General features: G+C 45.0%; 1 protein-coding gene across 1 annotated transcript in view; it reads right to left on the bottom strand.

Moving 5' to 3' along the window:
• TMEM42 (transmembrane protein 42) overlaps nt 1–19081 on the bottom strand; it is a 108977-nt gene extending 89896 nt beyond the window's left edge. Inside the window, exon 1 of the mRNA XM_078663549.1 lies at nt 18767–19081. Within this exon, the coding sequence (XP_078519675.1) occupies nt 18767–18952 (186 nt within the window). The 5' untranslated portion in view covers nt 18953–19081. The remainder of the gene's footprint in view (nt 1–18766) is intronic.
• Between the last annotated feature and the right edge of the window lie 1663 nt (nt 19082–20744).

Raw genomic sequence — 20744 nt, 5'->3', positions numbered from 1 at the left:
TGGTCCAGTCTGGTGGTTCTAGTGCCAAAAGCAACTCCACCAGGCACCACTCCAGAACTGAGGTTCTGTGTGGATTACCGGGGACTGAACTCAGTGACCAAGACTGATGCTCATCCGATCCCTAGGGTGGATGAATTGATTGACCGGCTGGGAGCTGCCCAATATTTGAGTACCTTTGACCTCACTTCAGGGTACTGGCAGATCTCCCTTACAGATGGAGCAAAAGAAAGGTCAGCTTTCTCCACATCTGAGGGACACTTCCAATTCTGCGTGATGCCCTTTGGGCTCAAGAATGCCCCTGCCACTTTTCAGCGGCTGGTGAATCAGGTCCTCTCCGGAATGGAGGGTTTCTCCGCTGCTTACCTGGATGACATTGCCGTCTTCAGCAGCAGTTGGGAGGACCATTTGCAGCACTTGCAAGCAGTTCTCCAGGCCCTGAAACAAGCTGGCTTGACAATCAAGGCCAGCAAATGTCAGATTGGGCAGGGGTCGGTTGTGTACCTAGGACACTTGGTGGGTAGGGGAACAGTGCAGCCCCTCCAGGCAAAGATTGAGGCAATCATGGCCTGGGAACCCCCCAAGACCCAGACTGAGGTCCGAGCTTTCCTGGGCCTCACAGGTTACTACCGTCGCTTTGTGAAGGGGTATGGCACTATTGTAGCGCCCCTCACAGAGCTTACCTCTAAGAAACAACCTCGACGGGTAGTCTGGACAGAGGCTTGTCAGCAAGCCTTTGAGAAATTGAAGCAGGCAATGTGTGCAGCACCGGTCCTGAGGGCCCCAGACTTCTCCAAGGAGTTCATTGTCCAGACAGACGCATCAGAACATGGCATTGGGGCAGTGTTATCGCAACTCAATGAAGAGGGTCTGGATCAGCCTGTAGTTTTCCTATCCAGGAGACTGCTTCCCCGGGAACAGAAGTGGAGTGCAATTGAGCGGGAAGCTTTTGCGGTGGTGTGGGCTCTGAAGAAGTTGCGGCCATACCCGTTTGGCTCGCACTTTCTGGTTCAGACTGACCACCGACCCCTTCGTTGGCTGATGCAAATGAAGGGGGAAAATCCCAAGTTGTTGAGATGGTCCATCTCCCTACAGGGAATGGACTTCCGGGTGGAACATCGGCCTGAAGTGGACCACGCCAATGCAGACGGTCTCTCTAGGTATTTCCGCCTTAGTGAAGAGGACTCCCAAGGGGTTGGGTAGCTCTCCCCACTTTCAGCTGGGGGGGACGCGTGTTAGACCTCCTAGTCCCTCCTAGTTAATTATTTATTTTGTCCCCTTTTTGCCCCTCAAACCCTTTTTATCTTTTTATGTCCACTGAATTTTTGGGGTGTTGTCCTAGGGGTTAGGTGTTCTTTGCCCTCATGGTCCCTTTTCTTGAGGCCTAGGTGTCTTTCCTGACTAAAAACTAGAAGGTACCTAAAATGGTGGCTACTAACTGCCATAACTGCCAACCTCTGAGGAAGCCCCATAGAATAACATAGAGACCTTCCAGAATCTTCTGGACCCTACTGGACCCAGTGTGGTCAGTCTATAGAAGGACAGGGGCAAGGTAGCCATTTTGTGTAGTCCAGAGAGCTTGAGGAGAGAGGCCGTGGTGAGGAGAGGAGGACGCGCAAGAAGTAGTTAGTTTATCAGAGAGATAGACAACCTCTTCGTGAGGACGTACCCCCCTTAGCCCCTGACCAAACCCTCTTGTTGGGTTTCATCCTCTGAGGGAGTCGGCTTGATAACTACAGTTGGCCCCCTTTAGACCCTCCGGCCCCTGCCTTCCTTGATCCTAGCCGCTGACTGGGGCAAAACCCCCCACTAGTCCGCCTTACCGGTTTCCCAGAGGAGAAGACCGAAACAAGTTGAAGAGCCTTGCGCCGCCCGAGGAGTCTCTGGAGAGGAGGAGAGTGTCTGCGGAGGTGGTGCCGGGCTGGGCGCATGAGCGAGGGAAGTGCGGCTGACAGTGGTTGAAAGCGAAGAAGCGCTGATACTCGCGCAGGCCCAGAAGTGCGGCCGACAGTGGTGTGGAGCGTGGAAGCGCTGATCTCCGCGCAGGCCCAGGAGCGGTGAGCGATTGTCGGAGCAGGAGGAGAGGCGGCGCTTTGCCGAGACACTGCTCTCCCGCGCCTGTGCAGTGGCGCGAACGTCGAGGGAGCTACGGGGACAGCGCGAGTGACTGGATCACCGGCAGCCCCAGACCGGCCTCCCCTCGGTGCCGGCGTGAGTACGCTTGTCCTGGGGTCCGTGGGAGGAGCCGCCGGGAACGGAGAGCTGGAGGACTGATCCCGCACATGGCTTAATTGGCCCCAAGTAAGGTGGAGGAAAGGGGGGAGATTGCTGAATGACTGGGAGATCAAACGTGAGGCCAGAAGAGAGCTCTCTCACACCCCCTGATACCGGAGATAGCTATAGCCATAGCCCTGACAAAGTGGAGGAAGATTGTGACTGAAAGTCATCAGGGTTAGAAGTACAGGAGAATAAGCGAAGCAAGGAGACGCCACAAGGCTGGAGAAGAGAATTCAGCCCCTGTGGCTAATGAGGATGGGGGTTGAGGTCTGATGTGGAATTCTCTTTCAGAGGTGGTCGGGGAGGAAAATCTGTGACTTCACCCTGTACTAACATATGAGCAAGCTATAAAGGAGCTGATTGTAGCATTGCACCTGGCATCTGAATCCTGGGGTTACTCACCTGTTGTGGGGAAGGTGTCACACGGTGGTTACCAAGGTAACATTCCAGGGTCCTATTGCCTGGATATTCCCATGATGTTAGACCGGAGTGGGACAAGAATTAATGATTGAAACTGTTCTTTTATGTAACCGGAAAACCTCCTCTTGGGAGGGCAAACCATTGTTGTGGGAGGTGCTAATTCTGAGCGTTAAGACAGTGCATCCTAGGTAAACTCTCTGTAAAAAAATATCGAAAGGCTAAGAGACTACTGAACTGAGTTCTACTGTTGTTACAGGATATGTGTGGGGAGGACAAGTCAAAATGTACAGTGTATTAAATTGTTGAAATACGGAAGAGAGAGAAAAGCTAACAAAGTATTTTTATAAAACAGCTCATATTTTTCCAAATTGGTGTAGTGTGCTTATTTTGAAGTGGATGGATGTTTTGTTACTGAAGGGTGTGACGCAAACTTAGCACATGTTTCTTGGAGTTAGGCCTTCCCACTTAGTGCCAAGCTACCCTATGTGACTTGGGTGTTTCCTAGGTCCAACAGTTACCTTGCACGCTAATGCAACAGAAACTTTTGAACAACACACCTAAAATCACAAGAAACAAGTACAAGAACAACAGGTCAGCGAAGTGGAGAAGCGTGGCTCAGTGGTTAGAGGTGGCAGACCCGGAAGCTGAGATCAGCCGTGGACCAGGGTTCGATTCCCCGCCTCGGCGGGTCTTGGGCTCAAAAATTCCACGGACTCGACAATTCTCACTCCGGTGCCTACTCGACTCACAGGGTCACACTCTGCGACTCTGGGCAATAGCTTGCTTAATCTCCACTACGGCCCCTCGCGGCGGGATGCCTGGCTTTCACCTTGTGAATACCCTGTCGGGGTATCTCACAGGGGAATACCAGGACGGGTTCCCTAAGCAAGCGCCTTGAGACCCCTGGGTGATTTGTGCGCTATATAAATCGAAATACAAGTACGGTTAAGGCTGTGCGTAGCTGTGATGCCTGCAGAGGCAGCCACGCCAAAGAAGTCATTAACAAGAGAGTGCTCACAAACTGTAAATGAAACATATTGAGTAATAACACATTACTACATAAGAGAAGTATCAGCATTGTCTGAAAATCCCCAATGGGTAGAGTTTGTAATACATCGGGTGGGATTGAATTGGAAACACTCCGCACAGACAACAGCAAGGGTATAAGGAAGCAGTCAAAAATACATATACGGGGACTATTTAGTTTCCAAATGCTGGGGGCCCTACCTGACCTTTAAGTGTAACAAACTACAGTGACTTTGACACCCACCAAGACTGGGAGGGAGGGATGGCTATCCACCACCAACCATATAGGCCATGTGTAACCCTGAGTGACATCCAGGCCCTTCCTGCCACCACAAGAAGCATCATGAGGAAATCTTATAGAGCATGCTTTACTTAACATATCTCAATCCCATACTTGTGTTCCGCAACAGGCCCTAGCTCTGACAAGGGGTCCTATATCCCTCTCATATCTCTGACATCAAATTGACAGCCAGTAACGTAATGCAAAGTCTTCTGATTTACTTATGCTTTTTTTATGAGTTATGATTACCACCTTCAATTTGTGTTGGTTAAGCTGATATATTTGACTGCTACGCATTGTATTCATATGGCATTAAGACAAAAACAATGTTTGTTGCAGTACTGTATAATGAGCAACTTTGATTTTTTTAAATTTATTTTTATTATTGTTCTTAGCACAGCAAACTGCAGACATCTCGAATTAATATTCAACAAGTACATCATCAAATAATAAAGTCCAAATTATGTTAGCTTTCAGGAGAGATAAACTCATGATTCATAATAGTCTCGGAAGGCACTCCAAATTTTAATACCCAGTCTCTTTTTCCTTAATCCTTTAATTGAAAATAAACTCCACTCCAAATTATATAAACTCAGCATTTTAGCACGCCATTGATAAAAATCCGGTGACTTTTCCTGTAACCATTCCCTGGCGATACAAAGACGTGCCACTGTCATCGCAAAAAAAATAAAATGCCGGTGTTGAAAAAGTGTTTCCAAAATATTGTCTTTTTGAATTTTTCCTAACAGCATCATTGCTGGAGAAATGACGACCGTGGTTTTAATCACTGAAGAGATGAATTTTTCCAAGTGCTCAATAAATCCCTTTAACTTAACACAGCTGTAAAAAATATGTATTGCTCCGGCATCCTCCTCACCACAACGAAAACATTTACCTTGACTTCCCACTGCCCATTTTGCCATTCGCTTGGGCGTATAATATAAATCACATAATGATTTAAAAAACTGAGCTTTCAAATTCGCCGACATGAGCCCCTCCTTAGACAAAATTAAAAGATCTTCTACGTCAATCTCGAAATCTCCTAGAGACTCTCTCCATTTCAGCTGCACTTTTTCTAAATCATCTTTCTTAGCAGAGATCAAGGCTTGATAAATCACTCCAATTTTGACTGATCTACTAATTTCTTCAATAACTTGATGTTGAATTAATTTCCCACCCCGTCGAGTTAAATAATCCCGTATTTGTAGATATTTAAAAAAATACCATCTGGGCAGTGAGTATTCGTCCTTGATCTCTTCAAAAGATTTACACATCCCATTCTTGTTAACAATATGTCCTAACGTCTTGATGCCTTTCTGCTGCCACTTATTAGACATTGCATCAGAAAAAATGCCTGGTAAAATCCTATGTGCGTTAAGCGGAGTATAATATGACACTCTTGGTAAATCCATATTTTTCATAAACCATTTCCAGACATTAAAAGCCCCCATGGTTACCTTGAACCTTGTTCGCTTGAAATAACTCCCGTCAATTTCTTTAACAAGAATATGCTTTGCATTTGTCCCTAACTGTATATCAAAAATATTTGACATGTTAGTATCATCAACTTCATTTACTCCTATTATTAGAACTTTCATTTTCAGTAAAAAACAAGTGACATAATAAAGAAAAAAATCAGGTACCCCCATTCCTCCCCTTAAAACTGGCAGCGTAATATATTTCATTGCCCTTCGAGGTCTCCCCGGGCTCCATATAAATTTTCCGCATTTAGATTGCAGGTCCTGTATTTTATCTTTAGTTATTTCTAAAGGTATCGATCTAAACAAATACAAAACCTTTGGCAATATATTCATTTTTATCACATTTGATCTTCCAATAATGGTTAGGTACAACCTTTCCCATCTATCCAAATCTGCCGTAATTTTTGCCATTAATGTATTCCAGTTAACTTGCACTAAATCCGTCATATTTGCCCTGATTAAAATTCCCAAATACATCACTTCTTTAACCACCCTGCTATCTAGCCAGGTAATTGTATCAGAGCAGAGAATTTGAGTTTTAGTCTCATTCAATTTATAGCCTGCTATAAGACCGAATACCTGTGCTAATCGTTCAATTTCTTTAATTGCTGTTGCAGGATTAGTTGTTGCCACTGCTATATCGTCAGCGTAGGCAAACACTGAAAAATAAAAATTATGAACTTTATATGGAGGAATCAGAATATTCTGACTCAATAACTCAATAAAAGGGTTTATATAGAGAGCAAATAAAAGGGGAGAGCAGGGGCAACCTTGTCGCGTACCAAGTGTTATAATAACATTGTCAGAGAGTTGGCCCATAACTGATATCTTTGCTACGGGTTTCAAGTACAGAGATTGTATTGCTCTAATAAATCTCACCCCAAATCCCATTTTCCTCATTAGTTCCCAGAGGTACTCCCACTGCACGCGATCAAACGCTTGTTCCGCGTCCAACAGAATCAGCGCTAGGTCATTCTTATATACTGAGGCAGTGTCAAAGAGAGAGATGACTGTATTTACATGTTCTACCGTCCCCCTTCTGGGAATAAAACCATGCTGATGCTGTGATACTAAAGGGGTGATACAATTTGACAACCGATTAGCTAAGATTTTAGAATAGATTTTATTATCGGAATTAAACAGCGAAATCGGTCTATATGACCCAACGCAATCTGCTGGTTTGCCTTTTTTACAGAAGACTGCGATAGTGGCTTCTGCCCACGTTCTTGGGGGATTTCCCACCTGAGCTTCTCTCACTGTTTTTAGAAGTTCTTTTTTAATATCCTGATAAAATTGTATATATATTTCGCTAGGTAGTCTATCGGGGCCAGCAGCTTTACCCTTAGCTAGACTTTTAACAGCCCTATCCAGCTCCTCCTCTGTAATTATATCCTCTAGCCCCAGAGAGACAGTTGAGTCCACCATTTTTAGGCCTTCTGCTAATGTTGTATTCCAGTTTAATCCGGGAGCAGATGGTCCTTCATATAGCTCAGAGTAAAATTTTTGGAAAATCTTAAGGATCTCTTGTGGTGTCGACTGCATCACCCCTGTAGAATCTCTCATTTGAGCAATATTTCTGGCCGACTCTTTAATACGTAATTGAATCGCCAATCTTCTCCCAATTGCTTCTCCATATTCGTGTCTATCCATTTTTGAAAAGAGATATTTCCTAGCATCTTCCTCAGACCAGATACCTGATATTTTCGCTTTATCCCTGGCAACTTTATCCTCCAATATAGTTAGACCTGGCCCCTTATTGATTATCTCCTGCATTAACTGTGTTTCAGAGTGAATCAACTGATCGTATAATCTATCTAACTCTTGTTTAGCTTTTTTCTGAATCCTGCACGAAAAGCTTATACATTCTCCCCGAAATCCAGCTTTAAAAGAGTCCCATATTATACCTTGTGAACTGGATCCCTCGTTCTCTTCAAAATATAGTTTCATCCATTTTCTTATATGTTCTTGAAACTCCTCATTAAAAATTAATTTCCTGTCAAATGTGAAACTAGTTTGTCTAGGTTTATTTAGCTCCGTATCGATCTCTAATAGTAACGGGGAGTGATCAGATGAAATTCTAGGATATACAGAAATAGTTGCACCTGAAGTAATTGAAACAGGAGTAAAAAAGTAGTCAAGTCTAACCAATTTTTTATGTGGGTAAGAATAAAACGTATACCCAGTATCTTGTGGTCTTAATTGCCCCCACACATCCACCAACCCATGGTCCTGTGCTAAGCTTGCCAACGCCTTATATACTTTTGGTTTACGGCCTTTGTACATAGCCAGCCCTTCCTTTATAGAAGTATTGTTCAAATGTATGTTCATATCTCCACAAATAATTATAGGTTGGGCCCAAGTAGTTAACTCAATATTCATTTCCACTAAAGCCTCTGGGTCATCTAAGTTTGAACCATAAATATTACAAAGCGTTAGCTTCTTACCTTCTACACTTATTTCTGCTATTGCCCATCTTCCTTTTTTATCCGCCAAAGTTTTACCTATTACAGCAATGTTACCTTTAGACATAATACCAACACCCCTAATCAGACTAGTTTGACCTGTAGCGACTACAAGTGTATATCCAAATTCTCTTAAGACCAATCTCTTAGACCAAGGTAAATGAGTCTCCTGTATACATACGATATGTGGTCCTATATACCTCAATTCAGCAGCGACTTTCTGCCTTTTATTCACGTTATTGAGTCCTGATACATTTAGAGAACACATTTTTAAACGCTTAGTTGCCATTGAAAAAGTCTAGATAAATTTCCCTTTATTCTAATATTTCGGGTTATATTCAAGATCCAAATCATTTCTAAACACTCATATACAACAAAAAGCATGATACTCCATACCAGCGCTAAATCACAATTAGACTTCTCAATTTGCAGTTCACTGTGCCCAAGAACTATTTTTTCCCACTTTTCCTCCCTACACCTCCCCACTGTGCCACCCACAAAGCCCCCCCCAAACAAGTGTACCCTTCCCCCCTCCCCAACCCTTTATTGAGGCTTTAGGACTTATGGTCCTCTTGATTGCGAGCTTGCCCCATTCTCCCGACCTTCGCCCGCGAAATTAGTGCTAATTTAAAGAAAAGAAAACGACAATATACTCATATGCGTCTTCTCACTGACCTGAGGGCTAGGCCATATACATAATTACCCAACTCTTAGATAAATCTCTAAAGATGTAGTATAATCATAATCATTATGTACTCATTTCACTACATTAGTTTACACATTAACTAAATCTAATTACATTGAGTCCAAAAAAGTCTTAGCTGCCAGTGATGTTGTGAAATAATGAGTACGCTCTTTATACACAATTTTCATTTTCGCAGGAAACATAAGGTAGACCTGAGCTCCTTTGGATTGAAAAAGAGGGATAAGCTGTCGCAATTGCCATCTCAGATCCACCGTTTGTTTACACAAATCCGGGCGGACAAAATATTCACAACCAAGTGCGCTGATTTTCTTATCTGGTCTTGCCTTCTTATATACTTCCTCTCGCGCTAAAAAGCCATTAAATGCCACTAATAAAGCGCTTGGTCTCTAATCGCGGTGTTCCGAATGGTTTGATCGTATTTTAAAAGGAAAACGATGCGCCCTTTCGACTTCCCGGTCCCAATCCCATCTGGTTGAATCTGGGAAAGATTTTTTAAGAAGCTCGATTATAAAGCCACGAGGATCTGACCCCTCTTTTCCTTCCATAATTTGTAAAAATCGCAAGTTATTTCTCCTCGCACGATTTTCTAGATCAATGACTTTCCAGTTAATCTCTTCTTTATGGGTCAGTTGTTCGGCTATGATCCTCTTCTGTTGTGTTACCTCGTCCTCTAAAGTAGATATGCGCGTCTCAGCCTCAGTAACTCTGCCCAGGAACTCTGCATGAGATTTAGCCAGCCGCCTGACAGAAGTTTGTAATTTTTTACATGAGTTTTGCACTCTTAGACTGTCTTGTCTATGCTCCTCTCTGTGTATCATCATAGTCTTGTAAATAAGCTCAAGTGATATCTCATCATCTTGCTCCTCACCAGACTGTGAGGCAGCTCCTGTGTGATCATAATGCCCATCCTGTGTCAACCGCAATCGGCGTACAGTCTCCCCCGGCCTGTCCCTTCATTTGCTCAGAGCTCCCCTCTTCAGCCTCATAGCTGCTATTAAAGCTTCCTTCAGCCATACTCATCTGTTCAGCATACTGTTGAGCAAGATCCTCCGTAGATGATATGGAGTGCTCTGAGAGAGAGTAAAAATCTGCAGAGTCTGTACTCTCAATGTATTTGACGGGGGTGGTACCACCAGGGAGACCAACATTATCTACAGGCTCTTGAACCATGGCAGTCTTAACCGACTGTATCTCGATCTCTTCGCACAATCCTCCAACCCCACCGTCATCATTATTTAACTGTGCCTCTTCACTCAACAAGTTATCAGAGCCTCCTTGTGACCCCTGACCAGTCTCAATACGCTCTATCAGAGCCTCAACAGATTCAACAGGCACAGTATCATTATCAGAATCCTGACGTGGAATGTGCTTTGTACCTTTTAAGAGCTCCTTATTTTTCAAAGTATTAAAAAGTTCAGGAATACCTTTAGTCACTTTAAGAGTCTTAGCAGTCTTAGAAACCTCATGCAGTGCAGTCTCCAACTCCTTCTCATGCAGTCGTGGATGACCTCTTCCAGCCTTTTCAGGTTCCTTGGCCGGTACCTCCGCTCGACTGTTGCCTCTGCTCGGAGTGTTCTGCAATGGTGTTGAAGCAGCGTTATCTCCTCTCGAATTCGGACGCTCTACCTGTATCTCAGCCTGTGTCTCAGCCCCAGGGGCAGTCTGCCCCCGGCCCCTTCGTCCTTTAGGACGCATTGCTTGAAAGTTATATTCGCCAAATAATTGCAAAATCCGGAACAAAACCCGTGTCTCCGTTATTATTTTCTTACGGCTCGGCTCCGCTCTCCGAGCTTCTGACACCCGGGCGGCAGCTTCCACAGGTGTGCCGTCTTACTGGGCGCGCCCTCCGTAACCAGCGCAGAACAACCGCTACGGTCTCCACTATCCCGCTCCTATCAATGCCGATAGCAAGAACAAAGTGTCCGCTTGCTGCTCCCAGAGACACCGAGACAGCTCCACATACAGTCCTTCATCAGCATTAGTAGAGAAGGTTATTTTGTCCTTCCATCAACTTTCCAACCCTCAGCTTTCAGCAGAAGACGCCGTAGTTCGCAAGGTCCGGCAGAGCGGCTAGCTCACGCAACCGTTACGGTCGCCATCTTGCCTCCGGATATAATGAGCAACTTTGAAGGACTACGTAGCTTATTTGATAAATGTAAGTTGAAAATCAATAAAAACTGTTCTTTAAAAAAAATGCAGGTCGTGCAGTAGAACGTTTCTCTGTCAAGCCAGACCTAAAACGTATGGAGGAAATCTGGTCTAGTGGTTAAGCGACCCACTTTAGAACCGGAGTACCTGGGTTTGAATCCAAATTATAGCATCTACGGAAAAGTGTTCAGAGATAAGTACTTGGAGAACATCTCTTAGTTCTTCGGCAAAGATATTCCCCAATTTCTGCCTCCTGAGATTCTCTAGGTGCCTGAGGCCTTGTCGATGAGTTCTTTTGAGCCACTAGAGTACACAGTCTTAAATATTTGTCTCCTGAAGTGTTCTTTTTAGTATCTATTTATTCTGGGGATTGGCTGGGTGACTGTAAGCTTTGATTTAATGTTCTCAGTTTCTTAATTTATTTTCTCCGATAAGGTGGTGCTTCATCTTGGGCCACTTTTCAGAGTTGATCCACAAGGGGAGTGTCTACCTTTCTGGGAGGCTTTTAAGAGCTCTTCCTAAAATGACATTTGTAATGATGCCGCCTTGACAACTCTACATAACTGCATGCCCTATTCCAACTTCACTTGGATGGAAGTTTTACATAAGATTTTGGTTCACATGTAATAGCTTAAAGGAGGCCTTAAATTAAAATATCACATACTGTTATCATGATCTATTTTGGAAGTTTTTCTCTTGCTTACATTTTCCTGTGGGCTGGTGTTGGTGATTGGGTGCACACTCATTTGTAAGTAAATTAGGACAAGAAAGACGGAAGAGGAGGTAATAACTATTTTCTGTAAGTAATAGATTCATTTATCTTTTCCAAAATAACCATATGGCTTGCCTTCAGGAATAATCTTATTAGTAAGCAAACTGTGATCGCTATAAATGCTAGGGAACACATCTGTTGGGTAAAGCTTTTGCAGTAAAGGTCTAATCTATAACTGAGTTAGCTCCATATTTCACAAGAGTGGAAGATTTCAGGGCTGGGGGAATCAAAAACAGATCATGTTCCAGTAGTTATATATACAGCATAACACCCTGAAGCTCCCGAATATGTATCACATCAATGTTTGCAGCTGTGCATGTAAAAGGATTTTCATTTAGGTACGATGAATTGCTCCCCAACCTAGCATTAAAATCACCACCTACCAGTACTCCATATCCCTTACCTGGATCTGACAATAAATATGTCACTTGAGCTATGACTGCACAGTATATGCATTAATACATATATGGTTTATCAAGGTTTCTGGCGTCTGTATTGTAAAGTCATTCTCAAGCCTGGTCCACTCTGGCCCATGGGTCATGCATGGTGAACTCAGTACAAGGGAGGTAAGTGTGGCCAAACCAGCCTACCATTTATAATGGACCTTCAGCACATAGTAGGAACCCATGGCCTGAATATAAGCAAATGCCTCAAATGAGACTGAGCTGGTCTGAACTCTCTTCTAGGGTGCTTTCTTGAATTAAAAGAGATCAGTCTGTTAGGTATAGTATTACACAGACAGTTATACCTGGCTCCAATGTCGTTGGTCTCCCTTCCATTGTTCGCTATGCCTCCTCTGATGTTGAAATGTTTTTGCTGGTTTAGACGCTTTGGGCACTTTGCCACTGCTAATCAGTGCCACAGTGCAAATGCTCCCTATGATAAATTGATGTATGGATTAGTGACTCCATGATTGGCTTATTTGATTTACTATCAGGCCCTAGTACAGTGCACCGCACATGTGCCCAGGGCATGCAAGTCAAATGCTGCTAGTGGGCTTGCAGCACTGGTTGTGCCACCCACCGGAGCAGCGCAGCAAGTGTGTCTCAGGCCTACCATCACAGAGTTTGTGTGCAGTCTGGTACTGGCATCTCGACTTGGTAAGTGCACCCACTTACCAGTCCCCAAACTTTCCCTTTGCTGCATTTTAGTCATCCCTAAAGTAGCCCTGCGGGCAGGGTGCATTGTAAGTAAAAGGAAGGACATGCCCTGATGTGTGTGGTATGTCGGGATTGTGAATTACAGCGCTCTGTTCCCATAGGCCAGAATGGGCAGTTTGTTTACAACATCTTATAAAATCTAACTGACCCAGGGAACATGTTAGATAGAGGAATTTAGTATGCCTGAACTCAGAGTGGTACAATACATCTTTTAGTGAAGTTGGCTTTAACATTCTATGTTTGAAAATACCACTTTTAGAAATAGGTATTTTCTTTTCCTGCCTCTGCTTGCTTGTTTATTGTGTGTCTGGGTTTGTGAGTGACAGGGGCTGTGGGACTCCAGGAGACAGGGTGAGTCAGCCCAGGGCTGAATAGACCCATCAGCAGGTAGAGTGGTGGGAGGAGTAGCACCTGAATCTGAATAGGGCTGTGCCTGCCTTCCACAATGCTGGCTCCACCTTCGGAGTGCGTCTGAGGACCCTGGCCCAACCTGACTAAGGAAAGAAGGAGTCCTGTACATAAAGTGCTCCAGGACTGCACAGAACTGGTTTGCACTAGGCACAGACACTCTCTGCTTTCAGAGAACAAAGAGAATAGTAATAAAAATATTGGGGCCCAGACCCCCGGACTTTAGATCACTTCTCGGAATCAAGACAACCCCTTTGCTGAGGAGAAGAACCGTGGAATTGAAGGAGGAAACTACCCCAAGGCTGCGTGTTGTTCAGGGTTTGCCTGCATTGGTTGCTTCATTGCCAAAGAAAGGAAAAGAGGACTGCGTGTGCTTTTCATCATCTTGAGAAAGATCTCCAAGGGCTTGAACTTGTCTCCTGGCTGAAGTCTCAGTCTCAGGGATACCAGACTTCACCCCTTCTGTCTGTCTGCATATAGAGCTGCGGTTCAAGTTGCTAGAGAAGGAAAGCTCGACATCGATACCAGCGAGCGATGTAACCTGCCCAAAGCCGTGAGCGCTGCACCGACTTGTGCCGGGGGCCCAATGCCTGCTGCTGTGCCGCATCGACTCCAACACCAACATCGTCTAAGCGGAGTTGATCCACAACGTGAGTGACCAAGACGCCTTCTACAACCAGATACCGTAAGGAACCGTAGTTTTGGCGCCATCGTGACATCACCTCCCCGACGCAGTAAGGAACAGTCGTCTCACCTCCCCTGCGCTGCAGTCATGAGCCGAGTCTACACCTCCCCTGGGCCGTAAAGAACCGACGTCGCCCAGCACCAATGAATCCGCACCTCCCCGACGCCGGGAGGGGTCTTTGTTTTTCATCGCTTTTCCAAGGTACTGGTCTTTGGGGATCCGCGGGACACCGGGCTCGACGCTGCGCACCTCGCGGTCGGCGCTGTACTTTGGGATTTCTCCTGTCACGACATAGTCATAACTCCAGGTGGAGATATTTGTTGCTAGAGACTGAATTTAACTCAATAACCTATTTTTCAACATATCGTGAGCACTGTATTGGGGATTTTTGTCATTTGAGTCTTGTGTTCAGTCTATATAAAAATACTTATTTTTATAACACAACCTGTGTGGTGTCCATCTGTAGTTGTCACTGTATTACTGAATGGGTTCACAAATGCTTTACACACTGCCTCTGAGATAAGCCTATCTGCTTGTGCCAAGCTACCAAGGGGGAGCATGGGTTATTTTAGTAGTGTATCCCCTCTCCCTGATTAGAAGCAAGGGCCCTTATTTGGACAAAGGTGTATACCATTGCCAACTAGAGACCCCCAGTTCTAACACAGACATTATAGCTAGGTACAGCGCACAATAAAATGCCACTGGAATCATGACACGTTTAGGAATCGTTTGGTGCTGTCACTGGTAAGCATTTGTAAACAGAAACCAAAATAAACAAACTGCCAATTCATATTCAAAACTCCAGAAATGGACAGAAGGGGCCTTACCTTGACCGGACTAGCAGAGAATACTAAACAATCCCATTAGTTCTGGTTTGTTATCAACTCTCCTCAACTCCAAAAAGGGAAGACAACAATCAGAGGTATCTTGGCCGCCGTAGGTATGCGAGCCTATGAAACAAACGGCGTAAGGCCGGATGGCTGCAGTCAGGTACTTCTAAATGGAGAGATGCCTCACAATGTGTCAAAGCTCCACCACCAAAGGAATCCTGCCCAGTGCAGAACATAGACACTTCAATGCTGTTTATTGTATAACTGAATAACTGACTGCATCACGATATATGTGTAAAGCTCTCTGATACCTTCAGGTCTGGCAAGCACTATATAAAACTCTTAAATAAATAAATGAATAATAAATACTGCTTCCACGGCGAGCATCAAATGGCTGAAAGAGCGTAAGGTTCCGGTCAGGGCTGTCCTTAAGTGACGTGCTGTCTGCTGTGCTGGTGTTCTTACTAACTGAACAACAGCAGGATTAGCGAAGATCCTTGCCCAGACTTCATTCTCCCTGTTCCCATGGCAAGGAAATCTGCCTTGAAGTAGGTTTCTTGAAGAAAGAATGTGCCGGTTTAAATGAACAGCAAGGCGCTGAAGGCCATGGTCACATATCTTGCCCACAGTGAATGCACGCACCGTGGCAGGGGGCGTAAAAGCGAGCAGCAGCGATAATGAGCATGCAAGATAAAAGATTGCATTAAAGCGGGTGCCGTGCTGAACAAATATGTAGTCCCACAAAAAAATACATTAGATCCCTACACTGTAATGAAACTGTAATTAGCCAGTGCTCCTGGTCTTAAAACGGAAGTAATGCATCGGTAGCATCAACCAATAAGAAAGCCAGAAATAAAAGCGACGCACAACTGAACCAATGGCAAGCGGCAGGCGGGATTACAATCTGTACGATTGATTACCACAGATATTCTAGACGGCGCATGCGCGCTGATGCTCGACCTAAGAACCATCTTTACTAAAAGATGTGTTAGTAAATTCTGAGTTTAGAGAGCCTAAACTTTATTTCTTAATCTTGTCACAATGGGAAGGTATACTTGTAAGATGTTACAAAGTATTTCCCCATTCTATCCTATGGGACTGACAGTCTTTCAATAGTGAAAAAAAACATTGGCAGTATTTCACTATAAGAACATGTCACACACACCAGTACGTGTCCCACCTTTCACATCAGGGCCGGACTGGCCAGCCGGGCAAGCGGGCAATCCCCCGGAAGGCCGGAGCTCCTGGAGGCTGGTTTTGGCGCATGGAGGCAGTTTTCGGAACCCCGGGAGTCCGTCCTGGTCTTCGGACGTTGTGGTGCGACTTATGCGGTCTTTCAATTGCTGCCCGTTTTAATTGTTTGGAGCTGTTTTGGGACGCACACGCATCCTGCACATGCGCTCCAAAAACAGCTACCCTGGCACTTATCCTCATAAAATGTGAGCACAGGAAACAGAAAAACGTCGAAAAAAAGTAGACGCCAGGTAAAACAGTCCGGCTCCTGCATTGTGACTAAGTTAGGTATGTGACTCAAGCAAAAAGGCAGCCATTAGTGCGAGACATATTCCTGGCTTGGGGTGACTCAGGGCGTGTGGGGGAAGGAGGGGGGGTGCTCGGGCAGGTTCGCCTGCCAGTACAGCGAAGAGTGCATGCCAGACGAGCTTTAAAACAAAATGAAAATCCCTTGATTTGAAGCACATGCTGTGGTGGCGAGCTATGACCAAATGTTTGCTGCCTCACAGCCTGAGGCGGCCTTGCCCAAAATGCCCGGAGGTGCGTGCTGGTGTCTGCAAACCGTTAGATTTACTTCACCCTCGGCAAGCCAAAAGCCTTTACATGGGCTAAGGCAGCTCATCTCTGTGCAGCAGCAGCAGCAGCAGCAGGCAGCTGCTGACAGTGGCTGCGGGGCTGGGCAGGGTAGGGTACCAGTGGAGGAGGCCTCCCTACTCTTGTGACTCATCTTTGTCCCGTATACAGTGCATAATTTATGCAGGTGGTTGGTAGTGGAGGGAATTAATTTTGGGGTCTGAGAGTTATTTTCCTTCCACCATATCTTGGTCCAAGCTACTACTAGAGAGAATTACAGAAAGGGAGCAAGAAGAAGGCAGAGGAAAATAATGGAACAGTGACAGATGGAGATAGAAGGAATGAAAAATAACCTACAAGAGTGAGAGTTTGATTGAAGAAAGAAGCATGACATGGAATCAAAATGTATAAACCTTGGTATTCATGAAACCCTACATTCGGCAGCATGAGTGGCAGCCTCTTTAGAAAAAGTTTGAACTCCATATGTTTTTTATTTGTTTGCAAATTAAGCATGGCATGTATATAAAATACCAATTAAGTTGGCCTAAATGCCACCAAGGCAAGCTTAATGGCACACTGAAAAATTATACATGTATCAAACAGGGTAATGTAAAGAATAGCATTTGAACATAGCTCAGCAAACCTAAACCATGTAGGATACTTGAAAAAAAAACAGAACTGAAGCCCAGATGCTCAAATGGATGTAATGTGTGATATTGATATGTTTCCATGGTTTCATTGCTTGAATTTGTTCACGAGAAAGTGTCGCTCATGGTCATTAAAATGTCACTCATAATTGCACTGAAATTATGAACATGTCACACATTGCAATCTGAAACCTTGGCAGCTATGGACGGTCAGTCGCTGTCACTGTGCAGCAGGTTCAGGCTGCTCCAGCCTCCCACAGCGCAGCACCATCAGGGGCTCTCACTGCGGGCCTGGTGGACTCACTAAGGGCTAGGAGAGCGCTTTGAGAGCCGCAGGTGAATACTACCAGCTAGCTGTCTGTACAGCAAAGACACACCGGCAGTCCTTGTTGGTTCAAGCATATTTGTGCAGCCTCCCTCCCTCTTGTATGAAAGGCCACTCCACAATGGAAACAGGCATCTCATTGTGTGACGGGCTCTGAGAAGACAGACCTCAGGCCTTTCTTCTGTTCCCTTGAGCAGAACTGACCTTTTCTCTTGTGGTCTGGTACACCATTTTCACAATATTTTCCCAACATTTCTTAGGAGAAATACTCCCCAAATTCCACCTTGTAGTTGTTGAGCTCGCTCATTGTGCCTATGTGCTGCACACAGTATGGGGGATGGTCTGACAAAAATATCAAGGGCTGCTTTAGGTTCCCAGTCTGGCCCTGTTTCACATACACTGCACCCTGCTTTTGGGGATACCTTGGGCCTACCATAGTGGTGCCTTATAGGTCAAAAAAAGGGTAGGTTATTGCCTGGCACTTGTCAAGATGAGATGGCAGCACAAAACTGTGTGCAGACTCTGCAGTGGCAGGTCCGAGTTACCTTTTTTGGGCTACTCATGTGGGTGGCACAATCAGTGCTGCAGGCCCACTAGTAGCATTTGATTTACAGGCCCTGCACACTAGGTGCACTTTACTAAGGACTTACCAGTAAATCAAATATACCAATCAGGGAGAACCAATTGTAATCACAATTTACACAGGAAGCACTTACACCTTGACACTGATCAGCAGTGCCCAAAGCACCTGAGCCAGCAAAAACAAAATCCAGCACAGCATCAAAAATACAGAAGGCAGAGGCAAAAAGTCTGGGGAAACCGCGGCAAAGATGCCAAGTATAACAAATGCAAACTGTGATGAAGTACTGCGTTTGCTGCCGGCTGGTATGCTTGCATAGTGGAATCTTTCCTTCTAGAATGTTTCTGCTAAACAGCTGTGGCATTTAATGTAGGTCGGAGAGGGGCAGACAAACCTGTCCATGAACTTGAACTAGTCATTCGGTGATTTACTTAACTTTCATCAATAGGCCAGGTTTCCCAGGAGCAATGGGTACTCTGCAGTCTGGTGCAAAATGTATGGTACAGGGTTCTTGCACTTCTACTTTTCCATTTTAAGCGCTGATTGGCTGTTTGATGCATTATTCCACTTACTTGCAGTACTTGCATTGCAATGCGCGAGTAACTAGGTTGCATTTCGAAGTTACCCTCAATTCAGCAGCATACCTTTGCCACAGAGAGACTCTTAATATGGTCAGCGTATATCTCCGAGTTCGGCTAGGTAAAGCTCAGTGCTGCAAATATAGAAACAAGGACTGGCCCACCAGCGTGCACTTACCGACTCACACAGTGCCGTGGCCTCTGCCTGCCAAATCGTAGCTGTCGAGATGCATACCTCCCTCAGGTGACCCGTACCCAGTGCTAACTTTGCCGAAGCGGATGCCAGGGCTCCCATCATGCCTGCAAGAAGGGCAAAGAAGACACCCACCGCCGTTACGGGTGACCCTCTGCTCATACTGTCCATGGCAATCCGTTGCTTGAAACTGCAATCCCTTGTATACTAAGTCTCGTGTGTTCCGCATTGAAGCACCCCCGCACCTTCTCTAAGCAGGCTGCGCCCTGACTTTTCACTGGGTGTTTTTTTTTTTTTGCCTCACAGTAAGTTGGCGTCCAGGTCCGAAACAGCGGGAAGAAGTCAGTGATCCATATTAATTTACCGGTGCATTTTATACTACTCTTCGCCTCCACGAGTCGGACCAGACTGCGATTCTTTTCACTATCAAGGTAATTTTGTGACGCTCTCAGCCGACGAGAGCCCTCCGGACTCTAATGACGTACCTAACTTCCGGAGTTCCGCTTTTGCTTTCGTTTTCGCTCCTCGTCCTAAATACTTCGGATTTGTTGTTACGCTCCATACATGTTCACGCTGGGCTTCTACTCCTGGCTGGGCCCCACCTCAGCCCCACACTTTTGAGATGACCGCTAGAATGCGCTGTACCTTCCTCTCTGAATTTGGAAGTAATGCATTCAGGTTTCTGCTTATCTGACATGTCCAGGTCTCATTTAGTCAATATTTATTGTTTGGTGAGCTAAAACGTTTAACACAATTAATTGCAAATAATCTGATAAAAAAATAATTGGTATGTTAAAAATTACTATTAAAATATTTCACTACTTGCTCAATCATTTGACCGATAAAATCTACACAACATAAAAATCAATTACAGTGCAAACTTGGACAGGTTTTTGTCAATTTATTTCGATGTTCTGCATGTCAGGTGCAAGGGGCTATTTCCTAACCTTGAAACATCTTTTAACACATGGCTAGACGTGTCAGTTCATTTGAAAGTGAAAACGTTATCAATGTCAACTATAGTGTTGAAAACAGAACAGCAATATGTCACTTTACTTCAAGCTTCTTTTCTTCTCGTGACATACATTTTATAAGTCTTATGTTTGAGTGTTCTCTCCGTTTGCTTTGACCAGCATGTGCATTTATTGTAAAGTTCATGTGCCAGCTTGCACTCAGTTCTCGACCCGTCTATTTGCTTACATTTAAAAATGACCATGTTAGAACTGGGGGTCTCTAGTTGGCAGAGGTAGGTACCACTGTCCAAATAGGGACCCTTGCTTCTCGTCAGGGTAAGGAGGAACCAATCTTTAGATAACCCCTGCTCACCCCCTTGGTAGCTTGGCACGAGCAGTCAGGCTTATCAAACGCAATGTGTTAAGTATTTGTACCAACACTCACAGTAACAGTGAAAACACAACAAACTGACTCCAAAACAGTTTAGAAAAATAAAGGTATTTAATCTAAACAACACAAGACCAAAACGACAAAAATCCAACATACATAGTTCAAGATTATGGTTTCAAAAGAGTTCTTAAGGTTGCGTTAAAATAATCCACAGTTGCGTTAGAATAGTTCACAGTTGCGTCACGTTTAGCCAACAGTTACTTTAGATGCGACAAAGTTCCAAAACAGAAGCTGGTGCGGTGGAAAACAAGCAATGCGTCACTCCTGAGACCCTGGGAAGGCGATGCGACAACCCCGCTGGATGCAGCGGGCGTGTTGCGACGAATCCGGTCTGTATGGGGAGGGAGGTGATACCTTGTATGGATTCCGGTGCATAGGTTCCGTAGGAAGCATCTCGCAAAGGCACGATGCGACGATCTTCGGAACGGCGAATCTCAGGTGCGGTGGCGATGCACGGCGCAGCGTCGATCTTCTCCTCTCGTGGCCCCTCGATGCGATGGCTCTGCGACGATGTTCGCAGCGACGTCATGCGGTCCGCAAGTAAGTGATGCGGCGATCT

Source organism: Lissotriton helveticus, chromosome 10 (genome assembly GCF_964261635.1).
Source record: "Lissotriton helveticus chromosome 10, aLisHel1.1, whole genome shotgun sequence".
Classification (NCBI taxonomy): Eukaryota; Metazoa; Chordata; class Amphibia; order Caudata; family Salamandridae; genus Lissotriton; species Lissotriton helveticus.
The sequence above is the reverse complement of the archived record's forward strand: the minus strand, read 5'-3'. Positions and strand labels throughout refer to the sequence as shown.